This window comes from Talpa europaea, assembly GCF_964194135.1.
Source record: "Talpa europaea genome assembly, chromosome: 6".
Taxonomy (NCBI): Eukaryota; Metazoa; Chordata; class Mammalia; order Eulipotyphla; family Talpidae; genus Talpa; species Talpa europaea.
Window position 1 is genome coordinate 3,993,539 of NC_140072.1, and position 10,790 is coordinate 4,004,328.

The 10,790-nt window shown below is 57.5% G+C and overlaps 1 protein-coding gene across 5 annotated transcripts in view; it reads left to right on the forward strand.

Moving 5' to 3' along the window:
* The window catches only part of LPIN1 (lipin 1), a gene marked incomplete at both ends in the record, with an annotated part of 78,700 nt that extends 68,874 nt beyond the window's left edge, over window positions 1–9,826 (forward strand). For all 5 annotated transcript variants that reach the window (XM_084235510.1, XM_084235512.1, XM_084235511.1 and 2 more), the window contains 7 exons: window positions 1,873–1,999; window positions 3,102–3,250; window positions 3,600–3,686; window positions 5,268–5,420; window positions 7,972–8,086; window positions 8,817–8,920; window positions 9,667–9,826. In XM_084235510.1, the coding sequence (XP_084091636.1) occupies window positions 1,873–1,999; window positions 3,102–3,250; window positions 3,600–3,686; window positions 5,268–5,420; window positions 7,972–8,086; window positions 8,817–8,920; window positions 9,667–9,826 (895 nt within the window). The remainder of the gene's footprint in view (window positions 1–1,872; window positions 2,000–3,101; window positions 3,251–3,599; window positions 3,687–5,267; window positions 5,421–7,971; window positions 8,087–8,816; window positions 8,921–9,666) is intronic.
* Window positions 9,827–10,790: the final 964 nt, after the last annotated feature.

Genomic DNA, 10,790 nt, shown 5'->3' on the forward strand with positions numbered 1-10,790 from the left:
GGCAGGGAGGCCTGGGATCTCATCTCCTGGGTTCCCACCCAGGGGTGCCCGCTGGATGGGCTCTGGAACTTGGTCCACCACCTGTCTGAAGAGCTTGGGTTGTCGGTTCAGAAGATCATAAGATCTGCAGGGTCAGAACCGGAAGGGACTTTTGTCGGACGTGTCCTGTAACAGACGAGCCACAGAGGCCCAGGAGGAGGCTGGGTAGCTTTTCAGGCCCCAGGCCTCCCGGTCCGGTTATCTGCCTGTACCCTGAATGTCTTGGTGGGCCGACGCGGGTGGTTCCTCTGCTTTGGAATACTGGAGAGCAGGGCAGGAAGGAAAGAGGGATGTGACCAAAGTAAGACAGCCTGGGGTTCCTGTGCGGCTCAGCCCCATGTCCCTGGGGTTCTGGGGCCCTGAGAAATGGCGCCGGAGAGACCTTGCGTCATCTCCACTCTGCCTGGTGGCTGCCCACAATGTCGTGGACGTGGGTCCACCCACTCGTGGCTGGGCCGCCACACGCTAGCCCCGATCCTGTGTGCTGCCCCCCGCACCCCCGCCACGTCCCTGTTCTCACACCAGAGTCACCAGACATGTCCTGGCGATGGCCACGCCTGTGCCTCTGGCCCAGATTGTTCTGTGCAGCTCCCGGGCTGGCTGCTGCTCTGTGGCCTCCCCCGCTTCCCTGGGGTCGCGCTTGCTTGCTGTGTGCACCCATCTGGCGAGTAAGCACTGGGGGCATGAACTCCCACGGCTCCCCTCCACCCCTGCATCCCAGGAGCCGAGCCCCGGAGCCGGTGCTTCGGGAGGGCAGCTGCTCTCCACGAGAAAGAGCCAGGCCGCCGCGTTGGAGTTGGAGGTGGTGAGGACGGCCCGGGAGCAGCAGGTGCTCATGGCATCTTCCCCATCTCCCCGCGTGGGGACAGGCTGCACTGTGGGGACTGCTCTGGGGTGAGCATGGGGGCCAGGGAAGCAGTAGGTTGGTGGGAGAACAGCTGAAGGACGGGGACGCAGGAGAGAGGACAGGACGCTGGGAGCTGGCTGAGGTGAGAGGCGGTGCCCCTGCGGTCACTGCCAGAGGGCACGCCCTGTGGCCAGCTGTGCGGGAAGCGTGGGCCAACCTGCCTGGGGGCCACATGCCTTTTCCATTTAGCCTCCCAAATGTTTATTAACATTTCACAAGATGTTTTTAAAGTTAATGGTCTCAGGAAGCAGAGCTAATGCAGCCAGGTGGGGGGAGTTGTCTTAGCAGGACGCTAATGGCAGGAACAATGAATTACTGATGAGCTTTTGAGGAGCTTTTTAGGGAAATGACTTGCATCCACCTGTATCCTAGTCCCTCACCTGATGGAAAAGTCTAGAAAAGTCAGGAGCTCTGGCCCGTGGGTTCCTTTTGGCAAATAGGGTATAGTCCCTGCTCCTGGGGCAGCTGGCATGGGGGGGATCATGGGGACCTTCCTTGTCCGCACTGGTTCCCCATCCCCTGCTCGCACGTCCTAGGGCACCCCAGTTCTGTGGACTCGTGTGTCCGGAAGGTAGACATGGAGACCGGACGGGGATACCTGGGGCTTGGCCGGCACGCGGAGGCGGGGCTGGTGGGGCTCCTGTGTGAGCGCCCTGCCTGGAGGGAGGACCAGGAGCTTCCTGGTTCCACATGGAGTGACGACAGCGTCAGCAGGCTCGTGCCCGGGGGAGGCAGCCGGGGTGCATGATGCAGGCGCCCGCGCCGCGCCAGGCAGTTCATTGATAAATGTCCCGCGAATGGTAAAGGACCCAAGAGACGGATCTGGGAGAGACCCCGTCGGCTCCGCCATTGATTCCCCGCTAATGCATTTTTAATGGCCAGCCAGATGCATTTCCTAATTGGCGATACATCACCGTGTGTTCCAGAATCAAGCATGAATCATCCTCCAGCGACGAGGAACATGCCGCCGCCAAGCCGTCCAGCACCAGCCACCTCCCTCTGTTGTCGAATGTCAGCTACAAGAAGACCCTCCGCCTCACTTCAGAGCAGCTGGTGAGTGGCGCGGCCCAGGGCGGGTTGCAGGTGCCCCTGATCTCAGGGCTCCCACCTGTACCTCGTCTATCCCGGGGCACTGGCCACCTTGGGCCCCTCCTCTTGGTGCCCATGTTTGTACCTGGCCCCGACCTTGTGGGCCAGAACCCTGGCTCCTCGGTGCCGTGGTCCTGACGCAGCCCGGAGGCTCCTGCTCTGCTCGGTGGCACTTGTCCCGAGACGTGATGGAGCAGCAGCCCACGTCTCACTTGCAGAGATGTGTCGCTCAGCGCCTCACCCACTGGGTGGAAGTGAAGCAATTGTGCGGGGTGTGGAGTCTTTCCTACCAGTTCCGCCCTCCCCTGTGGACCCCATGTCCTGAGGCAGCGAGCAGGCAGCCCCGCTCTTAGGGGTTCCCACCCTCACCAGCGGGGAGCCGGGTCTGGCTGTTTCCTGCAGACATCAGACTTGCTGACCCCGCTCAGCCATCAGCGCTGCCTGCTGGGGCGGGGGTGTGTGTGGGGGGCGGAGAGGGCCACTTGCCCTGCGGCTGTGCGACACAGCTCCAACCAGGGTGGGCCCCCCCCAGTCAGGCAGCCCGCTGGCCTGCACCAGGGGCTCACTGCAGAGTCAGGTGCGCCAACAGGGGAGGTTGCTTCTGAATCGGCCCTGGTTTCCCGGCGCCCAGACCGCGTGCTTCTGGGTCTGAGGCGTGTCCCGACCACAGTCGGTGTCTGCCTTAACCCTAAAGAACTTGGTTGTCGAGGGAAGCATTTTTTCATGCTCGGCTTCAACCTGCCTCCTGGTCACAGATGCGGCAAGGGGGGGCTGATTATTCACACCAAGTCCTAGAGCCATCATGTCACCTACCTGAGCAGTCCCCCCGGAAACTCAGGGGCAGGCTGGGCACATGGAACCCGCACTGGGGGCTGCGGCATTGCAGGCAGGCCTCGAGGAGAGCCGGGTGCAGGTGCCCCGACCCTAGAAGAACTGTCCCCTGGAGCAGGGCAGGGAAGCAAGACTCGTGACGTGTGCACTGAACAAGTGATCTGAACCCGGCCTCTGGCATGGAGGCCACACGAGCCCCCGGCCCCTCAGCCAGACACGTGGTCTTGTCTTTCAGAAAAGCCTCAAGTTGAAGAACGGCCCGAATGACGTGGTCTTCAGCGTCACGACGCAATACCAAGGCACGTGTCGCTGCGAGGGCACCATCTACCTGTGGAACTGGGACGACAAGGTGGTCATCTCTGACATCGATGGCACCATCACCAGGTGGGCCACTGGCTCCCACCCCTGGCCCCGGGCCTGATGATTCCACCTCTGGGTGGACAGGGCGTCGGCCCCCGGCTCTGCTACTCGGGCGGGGTCCTCCCTATGCCTGTCTCAGGGCCCGGCACTTGGGCTTAGCCCGTTGCGTGAGCCATGGCACCCTCTCGAGGGCCGCCGTGTCCCTCCCCGCGTAGCCCCGCTCTTGAGTTTGGGGCTTTCTGTCCAGAAAGCAAGTCGTGGGTCTCCCCTGCAGTGTTTTGTGTTAGGCACTGATGGTGCTGTGAGTGGGAATGGGCATCTTGCTGGGCGATACCCTCTTCATGCCACGCTTCCCGTTTCTGTCTTTGTTTAGATCAGATACTCTTGGCCACATTTTGCCCACCCTTGGGAAGGACTGGACCCACCAGGGCATTGCCAAGCTGTACCACAAAGTAAGCCAGTAAGTACCAGCCCCCGCCCCGCCCCCCACTGGTGTGTGGACATCTCTGCCCTGGGGGTCGCTGTGACCCAGGGTGTCCTTGGGGGTGGCGGTGGGGCGTCCAGCCTGCTTCAAGCCTGAGCTCAATGCCAAAGGGCGGAGAAGAGAGACGAAAGGCGAGTGGAAAATCTTCAGCATCAGGGGCGGGGCTGAGGCTCTGCCCACACTGAGGAGGGCAGGTACTCAGGTGAAGATACCGAAGCCTGATCAGGCCCGTCGGCGTGGCTTCAGGCAGTACCCACAGAGCTGGCCCTGCGAGCCTTGGCAGCCCACACTCGGGCCCTGGAACAACATGGTGGGCTCGGCAGGGCCTGTGCGGGCGCACCTGCAGGCGGGAAGCGTTCCCCATTTTAAAGAAACGCCTGTGATGGGAATAAGCCACCTCCCTGGTGCCCCTGGCAGTTGCCAGCCTTCTCACTGTTTCCAGCAGGGACACAGGAAGCACTTGACTCTAGAGTCTGTTCCCTAGAATGAGCATCTAGCGGGGTGACAGGGCCTGCAGGAAGTTGATTCCCAAAAGCAGAATTGCTGGGTGGGGGGCAGAGAGTGCGTCCTGGGGCGTGATCAGTGTCTCTGAATGGCCCCTGCCAAGGCCCACCCACTCTGTGCTTCTCGACAGTGAGGTGCAGACCCCTTGCCCCACAGCTGACCTTTCATTTAAAAGGGTTCATCTGCCGATGAGCTGCCCCACTCCCAGGGCCCTAAAAACTGCAGCTACTTTTTGGTTGGAAGAGACCCTCTGGGTCAGGCTACTCAGGCTGATTCATTCTGGTTTTTGGACTATAAATCCATTTCTGTCCTTGCTGTCTGTCACGCGGGGAAGACATTTGCTGTTTCTTTGGGTCTGGAATTGTGTGTCTCGGATATTTCTAGAAAAGGTACCTCCTTGGAAAACTTGTGTGGCTTTGCAGAGAACACCCCCTGGCCCTTTTCTTTGATGTTTGGCTCAGAGGGACTGAAGCTGTGGGCATGAGCAGCGTCGGAGAGAGGGGAGCAGACTGGGCCTGGGGAGGGCTGCGGAGAGGATGGTAAACGTGGAGCCCCTGCAGGCTCTTTGGGGGAATTTGCTACAAAGGGGAGCAGAGATGGGATTTGATCTGGAGCAGTGACTCCTCTGGGGGGTGGTTCTGTTTTGTTTTTTGGTGGTGGTTGGTCTTTAGGAGGCGATGAGAGAGGTTAGCTTGTATTTATATGCCCCCAGGGATTTCCCAGGGGAGAGGGTGCATGTGTGGGGGTAGGATGCCCCTGGCAGGTGCCCATGTGGCTGGCGGCCCTCAGCCCGCACCGGGTGTGGGGAGTGTGGGCGGGGCGGGGTTGGGGGTAAAGCCAGGACTAGATACCGACCCAGCGGTGTCCCCTGAGGATCAGCGAAGTGGGGGACTGTGAAGGTGCCGTGAAATGCACCGTGGCTTGTTCCTCAATTGAAAATAGGATTTTTGGACATTGGACGTTTACTCGCGGCAGCGCAGAGATGGGGGTTTGTGAATGCAACACAAGCTGTCTCCTGATGCCACTCAACATGAGCATTTTGTTTCTTTGCAGAAATGGATATAAGTTCCTCTACTGCTCAGCGCGTGCCATCGGGATGGCGGACATGACGAGGGGCTATTTGCACTGGGTCAACGAGAGGGGCACTGTGCTGCCCCAGGGGCCGCTGCTGCTGAGCCCCAGCAGCCTCTTCTCCGCCCTGCACAGGTACCTTGCCCCAGGCCCTCTCACCTCCTGCCTGAAACTGTGCAGGAACAGCCCCTCCCCGCTCCTGTCCACAGTGGACTTCAAAGCCTGCCCCCCCGACCCCCGCAGCCTGTCCTTGCCACCTCTCGGCTCTTGGGATGGAGTCCAGACTCACCCGCCTTCGTGTGCTGGGCTTCTCCTTGTCTAGAATTCGCTCCCTAGCTGTTTCCTTGTCCCCTGCTCTGGGCACCTGTGGGTGCCTGCCCCATCCTCCCTCCTGCTCCACCTTGACAACTCCCAGAAGCCAAATTCCCGGAAGCCACTTGCATTTCTTCTAATCTGGAACCCAGGCTGGGTCACATGACCCCAAGCCCCATCCCTACCCGTAGCCATCCCCCTCTCTGCCTGGACCCCATGATGTTCACTTCCCCGGAACCTTCATGAGAAAAGAACTCCAGCCGGAGTTGAACTCAACAGCTTGTCCCAGGACCTGCTTCGTTCTAGCTTGTTTTGTTGACGGTCGAGGTCATGTTAACGGAGGCCTTACTGTAGGGACTGAGGAGTGAAATTGTGGGGCCACAGAGCAGGCATACACCCAGCTTTATTAGGCCTTTCCAAGCTCTTCTCCAAAGCAGTCGAATCAATTGATCACACACCGGCAGAGGATTAGTGTCTGGCTGGTTCTGCTTTCTTGCCCACAGGCTTTCTGCTGTTTACATTTTTGTCAGTCTGCTGGGTATGAAATATCCCTTTTCACCTGTTTATTGGCCATGCCCGTCATGACTTGTGCTCTGTATCCTGTGTACCCAGCCTCTTTCGTGAATGCTGCATTTTCCCCCAGTATGTGGTCTTGATAAACAAATTTCCCTACTTTCTGGCTGTTGATCATCACCTCCTCTGTGTAGCTTGTGCTTTTGGTGTGTTAATGAGCCTCCTGGCTGTGGCTGACTCCTGCCTCTTATCTGAAGGCGCTGCCCGTCCCACTTAGGTCTGTACCCCGCCAGGAACTGGTTGTTGCCTATGGAAGGGGTCCGGGTCTTCTTCTGAGTTTTTTCCTGGCACCATTTTGCTGAAAAGGCCACTCTCTCCGCCTGAGTCGTGAGCCCTGTGTTGTGACTGTGCTGCTCCTTGTGGCCTTGCGCGCCTGCTTAGCTGCTGGAATCACATTCCATAAAAACGTGAAAACCTTTTGAGAGTTTAACTGAGATTCCAGGGAATCTGTAGATCAACTTACAGGAAGAACGACTCTCTCATTATATTATCGATCCTTCCCACTCAGTTATGTGGTACATTTCTTCGTTTATTTAGGTCTCCCCTAATAGGTTTCAGTGGAGTTTTATAATTTTTTCCAAGGTCTGGCACATCTTTCAGGCTTACTCCTCGGATTCGGAGTTTTAAAATTTGATTTACAGGGCCTCCCCGGTGGCGCAGCTGTTGAACGCTGGGTTGCGAAGCTGCCCGCTGCCTCTGCAGCGCCGGTTCGATCCCCGGCTGCTCCCCGGCACTGGAGGAGGGTCCCACATGGCGCGCAGACCTCTCTTGCCGCCCGCTGCTCCCCTCAGCAGTGTCCTTCGGTCCTTCTGCCTGCTCTGCTCCCCGCTCTGGCTCTGGTGAATTCTCTCACCCTCCCGTGCTTCTGACTGTACCCAGTGCTTGTATAAATAAATAAAATAAATCTTTAAAAAAAAAATTTGATTTACAGAATTACATTCTATACCTATTTGTTTCTAGTGCATGAAAATACAGTTGCATTTTGAACACTGATTTTTTTGTGGGGGGCACGTTCATTTAGTTTGATTTTGGAACTGGTGACGTTATTGCCTATAATAATCATAATTTATCTACAGATCCTCTTTTTTATGTAGATGGTGATTTTTTTTGGTGAAAAATGACAGGTGTTTTCCTTCCACGCCAGTCAGCACGCCTTCTTTGTGCTTGTCTCTCTTCAGGGCGCGCCTGCGTTCCCTCCTCTTCCTAGGGCGTCTGCTCTGGTCCTGAGCCTTCCCTTCTCTTCCTGGGTTCTGTCTTGATTAGATGTTGAATTGTCCCCAATGCCCTGTCTGTGTATTTTGGAATGATATTTCTCCTCCTCTTGTCTGCTTGTGTGTTGTATTACACAAAGAGTTTAAACCTGAAGTTATTCTTGCCTTCCTGGGCCAAGACAGTGAGGCCTCACTGCACTAGGCTTGCACGTCCGCGTGGGCTGATGTGTCTGCACTTACATGCTCTAGGAGACCGATGCTATGTTCCTGCTTCTCTCCTCTTCTCTGCTTTGGCTTGGAGGCCACGCGTGCCTCACATAGCAGCTGAGAGCTGTTTTGGAGTCTTCATTCTGTGGGCGACTGGCACTCTGGGGTGACATCACTCGTCCCTAGAGTTTGCTTTGAAGGGAGACTTGAAAGTAGATTTGCTTTCTGTCTGGTGCCTTCCTGGGGCTTCCACTTTCTTAACCTTTGAGGCCTCAGCTGTGTTCTTAGGGATCCTGCATCTCTGACAGTCCCAGGCAGTTTGATGGTTCTGAAGACTCTCTGCTCAAGCTGATCCTTTATTTATTTGTTTGTTTGTTTAACAGAGAAGTGATTGAAAAGAAGCCAGAAAAGTTTAAAGTCCAGTGTCTGACCGACATCAAAAACCTGTTTTTCCCAAATACAGAGCCCTTTTATGCTGCTTTTGGAAACCGCCCTGCTGTAAGTAGCCGATGGGGTCCTAAGAGCTGCTGAAATGCCTTTCCTGACAGCGGCCGGGGCGGGGGCTGGAGGCCAGACTCTCCCTACAAGAAATGGCGGGTGGGGTGTCTTTGGCCTGCGTCTCACCGCATGGTCCACCATTTCATGGTCTCTGGTTTGCAGGCGGATTAGTGGGTTTCAGTTAGAAGCTTGACAGGTGGGGCTGCAAGCGTCAAGGCCTGAATTACTTGCAAAGTGAGTGGGCCCGGGCCTGGGCCAGGGTGTGGAGAAGGCTAACCCCCTGCGCCCCGGCGGTGGAACCTGCCCCTCACGTGCTCACGGGTGTTTCATGTTGTGGGGAGAACACGTCCAGATCACATGTGGACTTGCCACATTTTCTGGAAGGTTCAGCATCCCCGAGATTACAATCGGGTCCTAACTTCCCAGTGGGAAAAAAAAAGGCTCCCAGTTTTTTAAATCACGCCTGAGAAAAAAGGGCTCGAGAGTGGCCTTCAGGTGTGAGGATTGAGGGGGTGGGTGGGCTATCTTCCCCCCAGGCCCCGATCAGGAGCGAGCTGAGGCCGGCAGGGCTGAGGCCTGTGTTTCCTGTCCCTAGACGCTCTGTGTAGACTCCTTGGAGGCGTAGCTGTGGCTTAATGAAAACTTTGCAGAGTTGTATCATCTCAGAACTACCAGTAGTGTGTATTTATCATGCCCTCATTAACACCGCACTGCCTCGCCCCACCCGCAGGACGTGTACTCCTACAAGCAAGTCGGGGTGTCTCTGAACAGAATATTTACCGTCAACCCCAAGGGCGAGCTCGTGCAGGAACACGCCAAGACCAACATCTCCTCGTGAGTGCCCGCGGCCGGCGAGGCCGGCTCTGGCCCGCTGGGCTGGCGTCTTCATCCTGGGCTGTTCCACGGTTCCAGTGACCACCGTGGCCTTTGCTGCGCGAGTTTAGTCTTTAGTTCCTGCAAGGAATATCTGTATTTTAACTCGTCTGAGTTGAATCAGATCCCCTTTGAGTCGGGAGTTTAAACTAGTGCTTGATTCTGCTCCCGAGTGGAATGGGAGGGATTTGAATTCGCCAAGTTGGGTTTGCAAGCCTCGAATGTTGTTTGAGACGTGACCACGTTCATGCATCCGTGGAGCCAGTGCTGGGGGGAGGGCGGGAGGGCTTCCCGCAGAGGAGCTGCTGAGTCACTGTGTGAGGCCTCCAGGCAGCGGGCGAGTCTCGGCTGGAGGGTGTCTGTCTGCTCTGGGCTCCTTGCTTCCCAGAGGGGAGCATGTCCTTGTCCTGCGTGCTGGGGGTGGGGGGTGCTTTGCCCACAGGATGCCATCAGCCTTGCCAGGCCAGATACTGCTCTGGCCGTTTGAGAGGCGGCCTGGTCTGTGCAGACCTGAGAACAGCCCCGGCCCTCCTCTGCACACTCGTGGGCTTCCGGACAATGAGTTAGGGATTGTTCTGGAACCACCTGTGTTGTGTTAACAGGCCACTGCCTCGGTTTATCTCCACGCCGAGCACAGCGGCTGGAACTCCTGCTCCCACCGTCCGGCTGTGCCTCCGAGGCGGTGACGTTCTCTGTTGTCCTTCCAGGTACGGGAGACTCTGTGAAGTGGTCGACCACGTCTTCCCGTTGCTGAAAAGGAGCCATTCTTCCGACTTCCCCTGCTCAGATACCTTCAGTAATTTCACCTTTTGGAGAGAGCCGCTGCCGCCCTTTGAAAACCAGGATGTTCATTCAGCCTCAGCATAAAACGTTCCAAGCCTCCTGACACCCGCGAAGACCGGGCAGCCCAGGGCAGGCTGGGGTCTGGTTGCTGGGGAGCGGCGCTCATCTGCCGAGGAACAGAGAGCATTCAGGAGCGCTTCCTCCCCACCTCCTCAGGGCTGGCATTTTGAAGTGAGATGTGAGGGGTGCACTTGGTGGGAAAGGACTCGGGGTGCAGAGTCTTCCTCAGTTGTGGCTTAAAGCCAGTTGCCCTCTGCCTTCCCCATCTGCTCCAGCCCTGGGGGTCGTGAATGTGCCAGGTGGGCCGCGGGCACCGGGCCGCGGTGGCTGCTAGGGGTCCCCGCGATGACAGTTAACTGAGGATGATGGGCACGACTTTGGGTAGAGTAGGGGGCACATTTCCCTGATTCTGTGCCCCTTCTTCATGCACCTGGCGGGGGCTGCCCAGTGACCTGAATCGCGGGTCTCTGAAGGGACCCCAAGCCCACTATGCTGGGCCTCTGCCTTGCAGGTGTCCCTTTGCAGTGTTTGCGCAACGCTCGGACTTTTAGAAGTTCTTTAATCCCTTCGATTAAAGGTAACCTGTGTCACTGGCCTTTCCCCGTTTTTGTGGCTCAAGGCTGGAATCATTGGGCCTTGAGGCTTCGGTGGCCCACATTTTATTTCCTGGAATGTGCTTTGCCCGGCTCTCTGCCACTCTGCCGCGCCCTCGCCTCCCAGTGCAGGAAATACGAGGCAGGCGTCGCTCGGGTCAGGCCAGCAGGCCCAGCTGCCCTGCCCAGCGAGGCGGCGCCGAGGACACGGACTGGACCAGAGCTTGTGCCAAATGCGATGCTGTGAGCTGTCGGGGGCTCAGACAGCTGCGGGTTAAGAAAACCGTTTCAAGAAGTGGAATTATATTCTCTGTAGATCCTGTTCACTCCCTTCCCCTTCTCGGCAGACCCGTCACCGCTGCCCGTGCCCGAGAAGGCTCCCGGGAGCCGTTGGC